Genomic DNA, 19,060 nt, shown 5'->3' on the forward strand with positions numbered 1-19,060 from the left:
ACAAGGACAATCGACTTCATTTGACAGGCAGCATGGAGTACCTGGGATCCAGAGCCGACTGGTCAAAGGCCCTGCCAGGGAAAGATTAGGAGGGTAGGAACCACCCCTACAAAGAGGAGGTGAGTATGTGAGAATCCTTTGTTTTCACCATAGACCTAAACATTCTGCGAAGCTGTATTAGAGAATATGGTAAGGAGCTCACACGATACCCTCCATGCACCGTGCGAGGGGAACACTGCCCCACGCCCTAAAACCTGGGGCTGCCCTGGGCCTCCGGAGAGGGCTGCTGCATCATCCCTGAGCACAGTGCTGACTGTGTGGGTTGCACCATTGTCTAGGCTGCAAAGTGAGGAATGAGCGCATTTCCTCTTGAAATGCCCACGTAAGCCAGCTGGCAACCACGTTAGTAGCAAGATGATCTTGGCAGGGCGTCAGAGGCCAGTAATTGGACAAAATATCTGCCTAACCTGCTGCTGGACATGTGGCAAGAAGATGCAAAACTAGCTGTAGAGGAAATATTTTTGTTTTTCTCTACCCTTTTTTTTCTCTCCCTGGAATGCCAAGGACAAGTCTTTCTGGGTTTGGGGTCAGTGACAATACACACAGCAAGGAGCTCAGCCTCTCACACCAAGATTCCTTTGACAAAAGTGATCTACTCTTATGAGTGTGAAATCGAACCATTTATTTGACTAAATCACTGTCACCCAGATACACTAAAAAAAAAAAAAATTTTTTTTCCCCCCCAAAAAACCAATTCACTGCTTTCTGCATTAGGAATAATGAAAGCAAGAAATATTGTCAAATCGGGATGTTGAGAGGTAGGCTGGCCACTAAATCTGTAAAAATAATACAAATGCAAACGCCAGAGGTTAAATTCAGGCAATTTATTGTAAACAGGATTACCCTAGCACTCCACCATACTGGCTGTGTCACATGCTCTCCCTTCCACATCAACTAGGCGAAAAGAAGACTTTTTTAAAAAGTCGTAAGTAATAACTTAGTTTGTTTCCCACAAATCTCATTTACTAAGCACTGAGTAAACAGCAGTATCCGGGATAGTCTGTTATTGCTCATGGACTGCAGCTTGGACCCATTTCAATGAATCCACTGGTATGCCTGAGTGATCCAACAGCAGCTCGAGATCCGATGTGGCAACCGGACGATGCTGGAACACCTTGCACAACAATCCAGGTTCCTGGAAGACTACATGAGATTCCTTTCAGATTTCTTCATGTGACTTTCTCATAAAAATGACACTGTTAAATTCCACCCATTTTTTTTTTTAAAGAGCTAAAAATTACTCCATAGCACATAATTCTCCACAGAAAAGGTAGGTGGATTATTTACTCTTACAGTGGTGGATTTAAACACTCAGGGCTAATTTTAGATCCCTCTTGTATATATTTGCAGTTTGATGAAAAGCTGCATAGTCTACAAATGCTTAAAACCAGAAGGAAGTGATGGCTCACGCACCTTCTGATGGACAAAGACAGGCTTCCCACAAGGAAGCTCCTGCAGGTAGGGGTAAAAAGACGGGTACAGCACCACGTTTATCTGACAGTGGAAATGGAGCCCCGCTTTCGAAAGCAGCCTCCACAGGTGTGATTCTATCATTCTTGCCCCAAATGTAGATTATCCGGGAAATGGCAAATGTGAAAACCTAAGGTGTGAAAAGACATGACTCTACAGAAAGAAGTCCTGGCCAATCACTCCCGTAGAGGTAAGATGTCATCGCAGAATGCCATCCTGTTCTTTGCCTGAGTTAGTGGACAATGGGGCCACGTACTGTTACTAGTGCCTGGGTGTGGAAGGATATTCACAATTTCTCTTGAAGCAAGGTTGAACAACAGTAAATATTTCAAAACAGCTGTTAAATCTACAGTAACAATTTCATCTAAAATAGTATCTCATGAAAAAAATAGTTTTTAAAAGTCCACTCCAGTCTTCATCTCTGTTTGCATGTTTATATTTATATATTCAAAAAATAACTTAACACTTAAGGCAATATTAGACTGGTAGCAAAAAGGGATTTTAGAGTCTTCTGGAGATGACACTATTTAAGAATCAAGGCTTTATTTTTTTATACCTTCAAAAAGGTGGCTTTGTACTTGTTGTCTTTTAAATTCATAATGGGGCAAATATTTCGGTTCATACACCGACTGCAATATCATGGCAGTAAAAAGTTACAAGTGTTTATAATAGCTGATGTTGGAAAAGCATGTCACACACTCAGTGGGATCTGAAGTTGACCCTATTTGTACTCATTAAATAAATACAATAAATGTTTTTGATGGGAAAAGGTAAAACTGATGGAACACTGCAAACCAACTATGAATAAGAATGTCAAAATAATTCAATCAGAAAGAAACAAATCACAGTAATCCTGAGAAATTCAGTTTGGGACAAAATTGATGTAAGGTAAGTCTATATTTCTAATGTTGTAAATAAGTAGGGTGTTCTAGGGTTTTCCAGCATTTTACTAGTTTGAATAAAAAACATGTTCAAATTTTATAAAAAGATTAAAACCATGCCTTATGTAATCAGCAATTTCACTTATAATAAAAGAAAATTATTTTAGCTTTGTTCATTATTTGCCCAATGTTAATGTTCTCCATTGATTTACATGAAACCACCAAGTAGAAAGCAAATTTGAGGATCAGTTTTTAAAAAGGTATTACACCTTTCTAAAGGTTTTAAAGCCTTTTCTGTCAACCTAGGAGGCTTTTAGGGAAAAAAAAAAAACCTAACATATTGTCTTCTGACAAGTGACTATTTTACGGAATAGGGAAGGGAAGATTCTATAGGAATATCATTCATCATTTTAAGTACTGTTATAGAAGGGAAATTTCTCTTAGTAATGGAAAGAAAAATTTTAAAATATTTAAGAGGCATGTATTTAAAAAATATTCTACATCTATAAGATTTTGTAATTTAATTACTTTGGATTTTTACTATTTCTACATAATGACATTTGACAAACTCCTTTTTTTTTTTTTCTGTTTGTCTCTCGAATAGTGAACCAGAAACTATTAAAGTGGCCGAGGTTGTTTTCCTAGCCCCTGGAAGGCTCAGGGATGCATCCTTCTGCACTTTCCCACCCTTGAGGAATCTTCAGAGTTTTGCAGCCATGAAGTTAATATGTGGTTTCACAAGGGGAAACAGTGGCAAACCACGCTTGAACTCAGTCATGTTCTGAATCACTTCAGGCTGCAAAGAAAAAAAGTTCTCTTAGTGTTTATAGTCTAAAAAAGCAGACTTACTAGGACATCAACTTTTTTTTTTTTTTTTTTTTTTTTTTTTACATACACACTAGTTTCTACCCCACATACTATGATCTGATCTTCCTCGATCAGTAGGGCTGGAGGGTCTATGCAAACCTACGGTGAGCGTCCCCAGTGGGACCCAGGGCCAGAAAGAAGACGCTTGGCTTTCCTCTGGGCACACAAGGTTAGGACACAAGAGCTGGCACTCAAATCTCCAGCAGGATGCAGGGGCTGGTGTACCTACTCAGCAAGGGCCTGGTCACACTGCCAATTTCCTCCTCCTACCAGTAAATGCCAACCTTTCCAGATGATTAAAATATGATGGCACCATGGAAGGGGCTAGGTACCGACATGGCTGAAGATAACTCTCTGGAGAGCAACATAACTGTTCAAACTAGAAGCAAAGGTAAACAAGTTCAGAGGCCCAGTCTGTCTGCAGATGACAAAGGCATGACCCCTGGAAGCTGTCAGAATGGTGACCCGGCCTTTAAGGGGAATGTAGAGGCTCAAACGCCTGGTGACCGGAAACCTCTCGTCTTAGGTGTCCTGATGAAAAAGCTCCTTCTAAGTAGGAAGTCCTCTAACCATGTAATCTAACATGACATTTGCATTTCTTACTTGTGGCAAGGCTGGTGCTTGTGACAAATTTATATCATTTTGACATGGGAACTCTCCAACCACAGGACCTAGAAGAAAATGAAAGGTTTACTGCTTGCTTAATAAATACTGGCATACAAGGGCAACTTGAAAAAAAAAATTGAAACCGGACTTGGCTCATTAAGAAACTGTACCAGGCCCATGTCCTCTCAGGCTTCCTGCTCCCTAACACCTTGACTGCTTGTCCTACTTCCTACCCAGACTGTCCCCAGTGATGGTTCATGATGTTACTGTGGCTATAAAGCCTTGCCCACAGCAACTTTGGTGCCCATATCTGGCCTCACCGGACCCTGAGGCTCTGACCACCAGGAAGGATCCAGTAAAACAACTCAGAAGGCCAGGGGAGCTAATGGTTGTGGGGTAAACCTCAGCCACTCAGAGACAGAAGATGGGAAGGATGGAGCAGATAAACTGCATGCAGTGGTCCCACACAGTTTCTGCAAAGATATCCTGTGTTTTCTTGAAAAGCTGTGACCAGCTTGGCCACCTACTGCTGGCTCTCTCCTTCACTGCCTCATTTCCCTTTGCCCCTTATTTTTGCTTTGATAGGGCAGACCCTGCCTCCAGTTAGTCCCCTTCTCTACCTCTTTACTCTCTGATGCTCTATTAAGGGATGTGCCAATGGCAAGGGACAACCATCATGTACCTAAAAATATACTTTAAAAAAAGTCAACATTCAATACTTACAAGAATCCATTTCCCTGGCAAGAACATGGACGGACACCTTATGTCTCCTTGGGGCATCTACTGCCAACATTTCCTAGGGAGAAAGAACAGCAGGTGACACTTCTGCCCCACTAAGGAACTTAAAATGAAGTACTCTATTACGAATATCAAGAATCAGCTCTCTCACATAGCCAGAAACAGAAAAGATGTTTCCCCCCACTTAAGAGTATTTTCTTTAGGGGCGCCTGGGTGGCTCAGTTGTTAAGCATCTGCCTTTGGCTCAGGTCATGATCCCAGGGTCTTGGGATTGATGGCTCCCTGTTCGGCAGGAAGCCTGCTTCTCCCTCTCCCACTCCCCCTGCTTGTGTTCCTGCTCTCGCTGTCTCTCTCTGTCAAATAAGTAAAATCTTAAAAAAAAAAAAAAAAAAAAAGAGTATTTCCTTTAAACTCTACAAAGATTAGGTACAGTAGGCAAGAATTATTATTAACCCCATTTTACAAATGAGAAAATGGAGCCCACAGAGATTAAGTGATATACTCAAACTCCTGTAGTTAATAAGTACCTGGGCTGGAATTGAAAACATAGCCTAGTACTCATCGGGGTGTGCCGCAGGGCACAAAGTGATCTTTTAAAAAATTTTTTATTGTTATGTTAATCACCATACATTACATCATTAGTTTTTGATGTAGTGTTCCATGATTCATTGTTTGTGCATAACACCCAGGGCTCCATGCAGAACGTGCCCTCCTCAATACCCACCACCAGGCTAACCCATCCTCCCACCCCCCTCCCCTCTAGAACCCTCAGTTTGTTTTTCAGAGTCCATCGTCTCTCATGGTTCGTCTACCCCTCCGATTTCCCCCCTTCATTCCTCCTCTCCTGCTATCTTCTTCTTTTTTTTTCTTAACATATATTGCATTGTTTCAGAGGTACAGATCTGTGATTCAACAGTCTTGCACAATTCACAGCGCTCACCATAGCACATACCCTCCCCAGGGTCTATCACCCAGTCACCCCATCCCTCCCACCCCACCCCCCACTCCAGCAACCCTCAGTTTGTTTCCTGAGATTAAGAATTCCTCATACCAGTGAGGTCATATGATACATGTCTTTCTCTGATTGACTTATTTCACTCAGCATAACACCCTCCAGTTCCATCCACATCGTTGCAAATGTGTATCTAGTGATCTTAATGACTCCAGAGGCAATGGCCTGAGCTGTCAAGGGACAAGCACAACCTGCTCCTCTAAGAACCTTCTTAGATTCTGCACCAGGGCACTACCATGGTTCCTCATCTACCAAAAGAGAAAGGAAACTAACATTTCTCGAGTCCTACCTTGCATCAGGCCCTCTCCTGCATTAGCACACTTGATTCTCTGTAGGCTAAGTGTCACGATGGTCTGATTTTAGAGACACAGACTCTGAGACACAGGGCGGTATGATGACTTGCTTCACGTAGCTCACAGTGATGGTATGAGAGAAGCAAGCTGGTTCTCTCCACTCCACCAGGCTGCTTTGAAGGACTGCCCTAGGTCCTACCATGAACACCAGGACTAGTGAGTTGGTAGATCTTGTGGGAAAGTGTCTCTTGACCTTGTCCTTAATCTGGACCATTATCGGTTTTTTCCAAAGGGAAAAACAAGTTGTGATGAAGCTTTCCCTGATTACAGCCTCAGAGGGAGAGGTCGTGGACAAAGCCACAGCAGCTCACTCACTGTTTACGGAGCAGTTACGACAAGTCCTGTGCAGTTGCAGTGGAAACCCGGCTGCCGGTGCACAGCAAATGCGCCCGTGGCTCCCTCCCGTGGCTCCCTCCCGTGGCTCCCTCTCACGCCCACAGACCTGCCCTGACCCCTGCAGCCTCTTTTAGGAGCTTGGCCCAGGTTTGCCTCCAGTAACACACAGTACCTCACCTAAGATTGTCTCACCTACTGAGTAAAAGGTTTGCTTCCAAAGATCTAGTCACCATCCCTTTTCACCCAAACCTTCACTGCCCTCTTATCAACCTTTATCAGTGGAGCGTTAACACCCTTTTCAGTTTCAGACTAGTCTCAATTTCCCGACCAACGCTAGACTATCTCCATCTATCTTTCTATCTTCCTTCCTTCCTTCTCTCTAAGATTTTATTTATTTATTTATTTATTTATATGAGAGAGTGCGAGCCCAAGAGCAGGGTGAGGGGCAGAGGGAGGAGCAGACTCCCCATGGAGCAGGGAGCCTGACAATGTGGGGACTTGATCCCAGGACCCTGGGATCATGACCTGAGCAGAAGGCAGACGCTTAACCAACTGAGCCACCCAGGTGCCCTAATCTCCATCTTTTTAAACACAAACCAACCAATAAACAAATTGCATTTTCTTGCAAACTGTATTCTAAGGAACAGTGGAGTCCCAGGAGATACTTAGAGGTATTTTGTGGGGAGGGGAAAAAAAAAAGAAAAAAAGATGCATGATGAATCAATTTAGGAAGTTTCGTGAGTCAGGGGCGCCTGGGTGGCTCAGTCGGTGAAGAGTCTGACTCTTGGGTTTCGGCTCAGGTTATGATCTCAGAGTTGTGAGATCGAGCCCACGTTGAGCCCTGTGCTCAGTCAGCTTGGGATTTTCTCTCTCTCCCTCTGCCCCTTCCCCGGCTCACACTCTCTCTCTCTCTCCAACAAATAAATAAATAAAATCTTTAAAAAAAAAAAAAAAGTTTTGTTAGTCAAAATTAAACGCTAGGCTAAAGAAATCTTTATTGTGGGGTTTCTTAGAACTTTTAAAATGCTAACACACTCTGTGACTCTCCAAAAACAAGAATAAAGAGTATAGTCTTTCCCAAACTTACATGGTCAAGAAACCCTTTTGTGTAGGGGCCCCTACTAATATCTTGCGGAACACTAGTGTACCATGGAACACAGCTAGGGAAATGATGTTCTAGACTTAGCTTAAGCTTGGTAATTAAACTCTCATTTTTTAAGACAAAGAGTCTTATAACTGCTACTCTTACAAATTCAGTAATTAGGTACTACTTGTAATTTCAAATGAACAATAGAATTTGTGGCGGGAAAGAGAAAAATCTTCATTGCTTGTGGAAACAGTAGAGTAAGTTATATTAGGACATCACTCTTTTTAAACACCCACAACTATTAATGCCTTAAATGAATGCTTTAGAAACCAAAAAGAGCTGAACATGATCACCTCTTATAAGCCACTGGGAACAGAAACCTAACTTCACAAAGCAAACAGTCTGAAGCAATAAACACAACTAAAACTTATTTTATAATATCAACGAGGAAAACATTCTGATTTAAAGCATTCTGATTAAAACACTTAAAAAACTCAGGCTGAGAATTACTACTGAAGAGCTAACAGCAACAGAGACCATTTATTTTTTATTTTTTTTAAAGATTTTATTTATTTATTTGACAGAGAGAGAGAGAGAGAGAGAGAGACAGCGAGAGAGGGAACACAAGCAGGGGGAGTGGGAGAGGGAGAAGCAGGCTTCCCGCAGAGCAGGGAGCCCGACGTGGGGCCCGATCCCAGGACCCTGGGATCATGACCTGAGCCGAAGGCAGACGCTTAACGACTGAGCCACCCAGGGAGCCAACAGAGACCATTTATTAAATGCTAAGTGCCAATCACTTCACGCACCTCATTTCAATTAACACTCCTATTAATCTCTATTTTGTAAATAAGGAAACTGAAGCTCAGAAGCTCTAGTCCCTGGGTTTTCATTCAGAAGCCACACATGCTCCTGCCGCTGCTTCATGGGTAAAAGAGCTTCAGAGAAGGTGAGCTGACCGAAGCTGCAGCTCTAAGCAGGGCAGTAGGTTCAAAGCAGTAACATACAACACGGCACAAATAACAGTTGCTTATGAGTCAAAATCTAAACATGTAAGTTCAACTTACCTTGTAGAATTTGATGATATCTTCCTTGGTAAGTGTTTTTAAATATGCAACTTCTGTATTATCTGAAAAAGCATTCAAACAATAATTTACTAATATTTCCATCTTAAGTAGCCCAGAATACTACATTAAATGACAATATGCTTCACTCCAGTGCTCTTAGGTATCCCTATTTTTAAGCGATCACCTGCTCCTGCAAGTAGTAAGGAGATAAATATCAATGAAGAGTAAGAAGATATCCTGGCTCTCTACCTAGGAGCTACTGGATCTGTAGGCTGGTCACATCAACTTTTCTGAGCCTCAGTTTCCTCATCTGGAAATTGGGGATAATAACTACTTAAAGGGGCTGTTGTGAGAACAAAGGAAAAGGATGAATGACGGTAACACGATGCTACCCCCATGGCAAAGGCTCAAGAAACGGGAGGTACCATTACCAATGGCTAAAACAATGACAGGTAAGGAAACGGAGGCCCAAAAAAAGGTGTCTTGGCCAAGATCTTCAGCTTGCTGGTGTCAGAATGAGAACACAACCCAACCCCTGACTTCCAGGGCAGCTTAGCACCCCACACTGTTAATCTCTGCTGTAGAAGAAGGAAGCCGATGAGTGGGAGACTTCAGGGAGCACGGCGGTCCCAAATGTAAAGACACTGACACACTTTTGGAGATCCCTGCAGGCAAATGTTTAAACCCCTGTGCCCCAGGGCAGCACTTATCTTAGGAGAGTTCAATCTGCACATTTTCCTTTTTCTTTTTTTAGTGTTATGGGAAATAGATAACTATGTATCTGTGCTCAGCGCCTCAGGGCACACTAACTGAACACAACAAAGTGAAATTAGATTTATTATTACTGCATTATTATGAGATACAGGTAGATCCAGCTCTAGTTTTAGAGAAGAAAAAAAGATAGTTTCTAATAAAAACTGTTATTTACGTTAAAAAATGGTTCTTTATGAACCATGAGAGACGATGGACTCTGAAGAACAAACTGAGGGTTCTAGAGGGGAGGGGGGTGGGAGGATGGGTTAGCCTGGTGATGGGTATTGAGGAGGGCACGTTCTGCATGAAGCACTGGGTGTCATATGCAAACAATGAATCATGGAACACTACATCAAAAACTAATGATGTAATGTATGGTGATTAACGTAACAATAAAAAAATTTTAAAAAATGGTTCTTTAGAAGCGCTATGCTCCACACCCCCACCAAATTAGCACTGGAACATCACCTACAAGACGAGTACCATTTTGTAGAACGGCTTCCATGTCCTCAAACGTTACACTTATATGCCATAAATGTCGGGGCCCTAATTTTTCCTTACCTCTGTCAAAATTGTATTGCTGAGAGATGATTTCCCCCCAATATTTAGCACACTCTGCGGATAGTTTCTTTGGTTTGTCTAGTCGACGAATTGCTAATGCTTGAATGTGTTTCTGAAAAGCCTCTTCTGTCATGTCCTCTATGGACTTCTCCATGGTGATTAGGAAAGCTTCCACTCTGCTCTCTAGGTAGTGAGGCGGCTTTTCTGACTGGATGATGAATCGTAAGCCCTGAATGCCGTTGGCTCGACGTGGCCCACTGAAGACAATGTAGCCTGAAACACAAACACCAGCCAGTCAGGACCCTGGCATTTGAGCTTGGGTCACTTTTAATCCTTCAAAACTTCTATCAGAGCAGTAAAATCTTTCAGGCTTTATTTTTTCCACCTCTGAAGAAATATAAACAACTAGGATATTCTAAGTTCCTAAGGATAGAGCAAAAGAGCTCTCTGAAGAACAGTTAGAAAGTTGGGAGAGAATTCTTTCTTCCTAAAAAAAAAAAAAAGAAAGAAAAGAAAAAACCCTCCTCATTATTCAGTCTCACATCCCACAACTCCTCACTGTGTGCTAGCTAATCATCCTCAATCTATGTTAAAGCCATTCCCATTCCTAGGATAGACTAAACTCATTTTCCTCCCCTAACCATGATTCCACCTGTTTCCTTTCACATCCAAGTTCCTTATGTGAATCCATTCCTGGACCAACTCTATTTGGACTAAAAATTTCAAGAGACCAAGTAACAGAAGGTCACACTTCCGCTGTCATCTTGTGAGTTCACGCACAACCACTCTTCCATGTCTTTCTAAAACTGGGCTTGTGGCTTGTGTAACTCAGCTGCTCTGCCCTGAACCACATCTCTGACAGCTGTGGTGTCTTCAGGTCCCACTTCTGAGGAAGTCACTATCTTCAGCATGACCTTCAGACTGAAGACTCTTGGCAACATTTACCACACTGCATGGTAACTCTTCCTTTATAGTTTGTTCATGGTCTGTCTCCCCTGCCATAATGTCAGCTCAGAGAGGGCACGGACTTCACTTCTGTTCACTGCTGATCGACAGTGAGCTCCTTGAAGGGAAGGGCCATCCATAGCTTATCCATTTTCCTTGACCAGCATCTAGTGTGGTGGTTGTTTAAAAAATGAAAATACTCGGAAAGACTCACTCAAATCCTCTTTCATTGGTTCTTCCCAGTCATTACTGGGGCTTCATTCTTTTCTCATTGATTAAACCTGCCAGGATCTCCAGGATTTGTAATAGTGCCTAAAACTCTGCCTGAAATATTTTCTCAACAAACACTTAATGAGTACCTTCTATATGCCCCAGGCTTGGGATAAAAAGATGGATAAGAGGTAATACCTGCCCTCAGGGAACCCAAAGTTTCATGAATCTAAGCTTCTCTACATGGCTTGCTTTCCATAATAAATAATCTGCCGTTAGCATCCTCTCTCCCTACCCAAAATGTCCTTTATTGATATGTATGTACCCTAAACACATGGTCTTCTCCTTAAGAACTGCTTTAATGTCCATAAGATGTTAGTTGCTTATTTTTTAGAAGTAGATTCCCCATAAACAAAGTTTTCACAAGCCTTTCTCAATACAGCAAGCCTGCAGCACCATGCAAGGGGACTGTACATATGGAGAATGTTTTCTGAGGACAACGGTTGCTCAAAGTCTACGGTATCCCACTAGTCTCCGCTTCCCTCTCACCTAGCTGCTCCTTGGTGCGCAGGGTGTTGAAGCAAGGTTCAGAGATGATTTGACAGAAGAGCTCTAGAAACATATTCTCTGAGGTGCTCTGCATGTCTGTCTGGTAGTATATCTCGATGCCACAGTTATTGTGAACTTCATTCCTCTGCTGATACACAAACCATCCTCCTAGGAAGTTTCAAAAAGAGAACAGGTTCAAAAACTTATTCAGGGTTTAATAAAGCCAATGTTTTGTCTGGCTTTTTAAAGTTGTTCTATTTGGTTGGTGTTTTTCAGCAATTCCAAACTGCAATTAATTTATTAAGAATGTGAAACTCAACTAACTTACCTAAGGGAATCCTTAGGTAAATATAGCGATTTGAACTTGGTAGGCCCCTCAATAAACATTCATCGAATTTAAGGGGCAAAGAACTTACAAAAGACCCATTTTATGGCTAAGTATTAATTATTAATTAAGATCCACAGTTAATACAATGTACAAGTTAGTGTATGTACTAGATTAGAAGTAGCTAATACAGGGAGCCTGGGTGGCTCAGTTGGTTAAGCGACTGCCTTCGGCTCAGGTCATGATCCTGGAGTCCCGGGATCGAGTCCCGCATCAGGCTCCTTGCTCAGCAGGGAGTCTGCTTCTCCCTCTCCCGCTCCCCCCTCTTGTGCTCTTTCTCTCTCTCACTCTCTCTCTCAAATAAATAAACAAAATCTTAAAAAAAAAAAAAAGAAGTAGCTAATACAGATAAAAACCTCAACGGAAATACCACTTATGTTTTAAGTTTTATGTTTAACAAAACCAATTCTTTTAAAATTACTAGTTGTGCCTTTAGTATTTATTATTATTATTACTGCATTTCAATTTAGTATTTTATTCTCAATATCAACACCCACACTAAAGATCATTTCACAAATTCACACAAATGTGTACAATGCTTGGAGATAACTTAGCCTGATAGCTCCCTGTAGAGAGAGAAAACTAGGACCCCGAGAAGCGGGGGGACGTGTCTAAGGACACCACACTGGAATGGTGGAGAAGAGCAAAGACTAAAACTCAGACGTGTTGTCAAATACCTCACCAGAGTTACGAAGAGATGATCATGCTTTAGGATTTAATAACTTTACTTCATGAGCCGTCAGTGAGCATATATAGTGTTTAGTACTCAGTATAAGACTCCCAAAGAAAACTTCTCAGAGTAGTAATGATGTTTGCTCACTTACAGATGGTGATTCAGACATCAACAGTGAAGGGAGGCACACAAGCTGAAGTCGTATTTCACTGATTTCATTTTTCTGACCAGATCCAAGTTTGACCCACAGTCACACTTTCTGATCGTATACCGACGGCACAAAGTCTCCTCTCATCACAAGTCACTACTCCCAATTTCTAGCCTTTTCACATATATCCCAAACTGTCTCCTCCTTCACAACGCCTGAAAATTTTCTTTTTAAATTATAAATATTGTCTTCTGGAGCGTTAACTGAAGGGCTGTGTAAGACAGTCACACCTGGTCAACTGGCTAAATTAGAATGATTTCCTAACACCTAGCATTTGGAGAACGGGATGTGAACTGAGCTATTTCTGAGCATGAAACAACTGGCGAGTGCACCTGGAAAGCAAAAGAGATAAAGCCCTAGAAGAGGAAAGAGAAAGCAGGAGGTGTGATAAAAAGAGGTGTGAAAGACTGCTTTCAATTTGAACATCTGTTTCTGGACTGGCCTCCCTTTGCCCGACGCCCAAGTGCCATGGTTTCTGAGTGGCAGATCTTGATTCTTCTTGTCTGCCTCGCGGCGGTGAGAGAGAACAGACCAGCACAGGTTTGACACGAACCGTTACCAGGTCTGTGATGATGCAGAAGAGTAGAGCTGTGTTCAAGGTATCTCTGCGTGTTCAACAACAATATCCTGAGGTAACACCGTGTTGGAGTAGCTTTAGCAGCTTCTCAAAGGATCCAGACACAGTCCCCGACCTTAAGAATTGTATAGTCCAACAATAGAGATGGACATGCACCTCAATCCCAATGCAAGAGAAGTACTCAGTAGCTTCAACAAGGAAAACTTCAGAAAACCTGTGCTGGGAGGTCTGAAGAGGAGGACTACTTCCAGCTGGGAGTTTGGGGAAAAGTTTAGTGGAATGGGTGGTTTGTAAGATGGGGCCTGGAAGGAAGAATAGGGTACAGATGTCTATAAGGAAGAGAGAAGGAAAGGGAGCACAATTTCAGGCAGATGAAATAGTGTGAGTGTAAAGTGTGTGTTTGTGTGTGTGTGTGTGTGTAGAGGGGGCCGGCTCAGAGCACACACCACACATGCATGGGGAACAGCCAACAATCACATTTAGCTAAAAACAACAACAAAGGGAACAAAAAAAAAACAATGCTTCTCATCCTCGGTCTAATTTACTACCTATTATATAATTTTGAACAATAACTGAAAATAATGCTTAATGAGTTTTTCTATGAAAAGAAACCATTGTTAATACAAAAGTAATCCAACACTGCAAACTCCAGTACATTAATTATTACCCATTCTTTTATGCTAATTCCTTATGAAATATGCATGTAACGAATACATGGTGTTGTCTGCACCTGTGAGTTTCCTAAAACTATTTCTGCCAAAGACTCCTATGGGCTTCCAATTCAGTATGATGATTCTAGTGTCCATTTTTCATAAATAGATTTTATTTCATGCTTCACAGTCAACATTTCTTTAGCTTTGTACCTTTTTTACTTCCTAACTCTTCTACATTCAACTACCAGTCAATCCCAATGTCATTCTCTTCAAAATAATTGCCTACCTCCAATTTCATCTCTTTGGCCTTCCTACAGAGAATCTTCTGGCAGAATTACTTCTCTTTAACCATACTTCTATAAATCATAGAGGATCCCAGTAGATCTTTACCATAAAACCATACATTATCATCCAAGTGACTTCAACCCACCTGTAATCACCCACAACATTATGTCAAAGTAGTCCGTTACCAAAGTTAATAAGACATTCCAACTTACTGTCAGGGAGCTGAACTTCTCTATACCGAACCAGCTGACTTGGAAGGAGAGGTTTTGTATGAGCATGTTCAATGAGGGTGTCTTCAACCATCTGCATAATTCCTAGTGCAGCCTGTGGGAAAAGGGCATAGCACATTACAAAACTACAAATGTTATCTTGTCTGTGAAAATAAAAATAGTATACTGGGTGGTGGCCCATGCAATATGAAAACAACATGCTTGTGAAATACACTAGTTTATCATAAAAGTGGATTTTTAAGCCTTAAATATATTTGATCCTATTCAAATGGATAAACATTGAATTTGTCAACTGGCAATACAGTCAATATGGTAGAGGTGAAGAAAAACAGAGACCCAGACCAGCATCGACAATGATCTCAATGCTGCGGGAAAAGGTACCGCCAAAGCTGGAGGGGTACTGGTGATGGAAAGTTGGTCCCAAGTGAATGACCCTGACAATAGACACTTGGGGTTATAGCAAAGCAAAGGAAGTGAGTGAGCATAAGGCTTTTAAAAAACATAAAACTGGGGTGCCTAGATGGCTCAGTCGGTTGAGCGTCCGACTCTTGGTTTCAGCTCAGGTTATGATCTCAGGGTTATGAGATCGAGCCCCGCATTTGGCTCTGTGCTCAGCGGGGAGTCTGCTTGAGATTCTCTCTCCCTGCGCCCCCCATCTCCACTCACGTGCACTCTCTATCTCTCAAATTAATAAATAAAATCTTTAATAAATAAATCTGACCTTAGTAAAAAAATCCTGTCTCTGCCACTTATTAGCATCTGACCCTGGGCATACTGTTTTGGAGGCAGGATAGCAGAGTAGTAGGGAAAGTGTGGGGTCTTTTTTTTTTTTTTAAGATTTTATTTATTTGTCAGAGAAAGAGAGAGAGCGAGCACAAGCAGGGAGAGTGGCAGGCAGAGGGACAAGCAGGCTCCCCGCTGAGCAAGGAGCCTGATGCGGGACTCGATCCCAGGACCCTGGGATCACGACCTGAACCGAAGGCATACACCTAACTGACTGAGCCACCCAGGCATCCCGAGAATGTGGGGGCTTGAGAGAGGCTGCCAGAATTCCAGAATGGGAATTCCAGAAAGCCTTCCATATGCTAAACATTTGGCATGTATCATTTAATTTAATCTTTAAACTCTAATTTACAGATTAAAAAAACTGAGTACTGAGAGGTTAACACACTTCGGAAGAATAAATATCTAGTATGTGGCAGAGTCAGGATTTAAATGCAGGCTGATTCCACACCATGTGCTCTTATCCACTACACAGTCCTGCTGTCCTACACAGAGAAGGGATAATTATTTCCATTTCCTCCTGTGATTGCACAAGGCAGGCAAGAGCAGAGGAGGCAGCCATGAAAGTAGGTCCACAGTTAGCCACCATCATTCTACTCCCTCATACACTGTCCTATCTTCCTCCATAGAGCAGAGAAGTCAACACTAATGTGCTTACAATCACACTGTGGTGGTGCATAGTCTTAGGCCAGGGTAAAGAAAATCTCTTACACTGATCCATAAAAGTCTGCTAAAACCCCAACCACGCACCTGCTTTGTTATGTTTCCATGGAGAAGGGCTTCGATGTGCAGCCGTGACAGGAGCTGAGGTATGAAGGCCTTAAGGCGAGGAAGGGTGACATCTATGAAGGTGTAAAAAATAGTGAGCTCGACCTATGAGTTTTCAAAGGAAACCACCCTGAGCTAATTGAAGATTTAGAGAAGAATTACAAAAACAGTAGAGAGTTCCATATACCCTTTACCCAGTTTCCCCGAAGATTAGTATCTTTCCATAGCACAACGGTCAAAACTAAGAAATTAACACTGCTACAATACTAGTCACTAACACAGTTTTTATTTGATTTTAGTTTTTCCTAATATTCCTTTTCTGTTCCACGATTTAACCCATGATTCCACCTTGCATTTAGTTATGTGTCCTTAGTGCTGTAGGTTTCCTCTAATCCATGACAGTTTCCATCTTTCCTTGTCTTTTATGACCCTAAAATTTTTGAAGAGTACTGTTCAGTTACTTTATGGAAAGCCCTGTGAGTCTGTCCAGTGTTTTCCCATGACTAAACTGAGCTTAACTACTCAACTACTAGGAAGAATACCACAGAGGTAATGTGCCCTTATCAATGCATCACATCAGGGGAACATTATGTTGATATGCTGTCGTCCTGGTGATGTTAACACTGACCACTTGGTTACGGTGCTGTCTGCCAGAGGTCTTTACTGTAAGTGCACTGTTTTTATCTTTCAGTTATAACAGAGTAACTCATGTATGTTCTACAAGCAATTAGGTAAAGCCATCTGCCCATCAATGCTGACTTTTCCGATTGTGATTAATAAATATTTGGGGGAAAATATATTTTGAGACTATACAAATATCCTGTTTTCCCTTACTCATTAATTTTAGCATCCAATGGTGCACTGTATCAATTAGTATTATGGCACCATAATAGTGATTTTTCTGTTCCCCTCATTCCTTTTCCATGAATTGATTTGGCTCTTCAATAAGAAAAAGTTGTTCCTTCTCCATTAGGACATCATACTAGTAACTGCTGCCATGGATGCTAAAAACAGTAACTAAAATTCAAAGAGAGACATGGGAAGGGAGTTAACCTTACTTACTTACTCTGGGTCTGTCACTTTATACGTGTTATCTTATAAACCTCAAAGTATGCACTACTATCACAATTTTAAAGGTGAGAGAACAGGGCGCCTGGGTGGCTCAGTTGGTTAAGCGACTGCCTTCGGCTCGGGTCATGATCCTGGAGTCCCGGGATCGAGTCCCACATCGGGCTCCCTGCTCGGCGGGGAGTCTGCTTCTCCCTCTGACCCTCCCCACTCTCATGTGCTCTCTCTCTCTCATTCTCTCTCTCTCAAATAAATAAATAAAATCTTTAAAAAAATAAAAATAAAGGTGAGAGAACCAAAGTGAAGGAAATTTAAGTTTCTTTCCAAAGGCATCAAGCTAGTAAGTTAAGTTGCAGAGCTGGCACTTGACCCCTGGTCTGACTAATCTTGAAGTGCATGCTTGCTCTCCAGACCCCGTGAGCTCTCTCTGCAGATCTCTACCACAACACCTACTCTCTTTGCCTGTACTGAAATGATCTGTTTACATTCAGGTGTGGCCACTAGACTGGAACTCCTTGATCCAAGAAACCCCATCTATAATGGATCACTGTTTATCTCAAGCAACTGAAGTCTAGGGCCTGGTGCACAGCAGGTGGTCAGTAAATGCGGTCAGAACCAAACTGGACTCTGAGGTTCCTGCTACCCTGGCACCTGGACAGCCGACTGACTGGCAGCCACGAGGGAGCCAGCCTCTCACATTGAAGTGTTGCCACATGAAGCCACGTCGACATTACTGGATTATTCTATGTGTATATACATACACCGCAGTAGAAGGATTATTTATTTGAGCAGAGAATGTCAACCAAAAAAGCACTTTCTCTATAAAAAACACATTTTAGATTTCATATGCCTATGATATACTTTATCATTTAAGCTTATTTTGCTTAAAATTTATATACCATCTGACCCCGAATCTAACAAAGGGGGGAAAAAATGAAAAACTTTTGCTTTTTGATTATGCTGAGTACAGGTTCAAGTTTTAAAATAGTTTTTAAACCAATTATGTGATTTTTAAAAAAAGGTAAAATTCTTGCTGTTAACTAGACGTGACTCAAACATTTTGCAAAGTCTATTAACTGTCTGGATTAAAAATGCATTAGTTCTGGGGCACTTGGGTGGCTCACTCGTTAAGCGTCTGCCTTCGGTTCAGGTCATGATCCCAGGTCCTGGGATTGAGCCCCGCATCGGGCTCCCTGCCCGGCAGGAAGCCTGCTTCTCCCTTTCCCACTCCCCCTGCTTGTGCTCCCTCTCTTGCTGTGTCTCTGTCAAATAAATAAATAAAATCTTTAAAAGAAAAATTCATTAGTTCTAGCTAATGAATTTTATAATCTATATGCCTACCCAATGTCTGAGGCAACCAATAAAATGTCAATACTCTGCTCGATTTGTCACTGAAGACATCAAAAGTATTATACTTACACAGTAAGCATAAGGACTTGTCATAAAATGTCATTAAAAATTCAACAGTATTCTTTTACTGCTGAGCATGTGGGGGAAAAGATTAGTTGGTAAAGTAATGCTGAGAAGGGAGACAGATAAAACAATAAAGGGTACTATCAGTCTACATTCTTTCTAATAAAACAATCCTGAAGTAATTTCATTCCATTCAGTAGGCATTCATTAGATGCATACTGAGGACATACTTTATACTGGATAACAAATAAAGAGAATAAAAAGAAGGCATAATCACTGCCCTCAAGGAATTTAGGACTTTCAAGCAAAACTTCTGATTAGAAAAAAAGCAACAAAGAATGACTCTTGAAGCTTTACACATTTTCCAGTTTTTAACTGAACAAATCCAAAGATGCCTGAGCATGCTTCCTATATAAGACTTTCAAGCTCAGCCCTTTTATCCTCTTCTGAAAACTTCAATATTAACAAGGTAAGTGTTTTGGTCAAAACCTTTAGTCAGCCACAGAAATCTATGAACAGCAATAA

The 19,060-nt window shown here is 41.6% G+C and overlaps 1 protein-coding gene across 4 annotated transcripts in view; it reads right to left on the minus strand.

Annotated features, from left to right (window-relative positions):
• Positions 1 to 1,950: 1,950 nt before the first annotated feature.
• Positions 1,951 to 19,060, minus strand: part of IDE (insulin degrading enzyme) — a 111,056-nt gene continuing 93,946 nt past the window's right edge. For all 4 annotated transcript variants that reach the window (XM_044916107.1, XM_021700127.1, XM_021700126.1 and 1 more), the window contains exons 18-25: positions 16,037 to 16,128; positions 14,486 to 14,597; positions 11,493 to 11,660; positions 9,789 to 10,061; positions 8,475 to 8,536; positions 4,608 to 4,680; positions 3,882 to 3,949; positions 1,951 to 3,207 (exon numbers count right to left, since the gene is read on the minus strand). In XM_044916107.1, the coding sequence (XP_044772042.1) occupies positions 3,112 to 3,207; positions 3,882 to 3,949; positions 4,608 to 4,680; positions 8,475 to 8,536; positions 9,789 to 10,061; positions 11,493 to 11,660; positions 14,486 to 14,597; positions 16,037 to 16,128 (944 nt within the window). In that variant the 3' untranslated portion in view covers positions 1,951 to 3,111. The remainder of the gene's footprint in view (positions 3,208 to 3,881; positions 3,950 to 4,607; positions 4,681 to 8,474; positions 8,537 to 9,788; positions 10,062 to 11,492; positions 11,661 to 14,485; positions 14,598 to 16,036; positions 16,129 to 19,060) is intronic.

This window comes from Neomonachus schauinslandi, chromosome 6, assembly GCF_002201575.2.
Source record: "Neomonachus schauinslandi chromosome 6, ASM220157v2, whole genome shotgun sequence".
Classification (NCBI taxonomy): domain Eukaryota; kingdom Metazoa; phylum Chordata; class Mammalia; order Carnivora; family Phocidae; genus Neomonachus; species Neomonachus schauinslandi.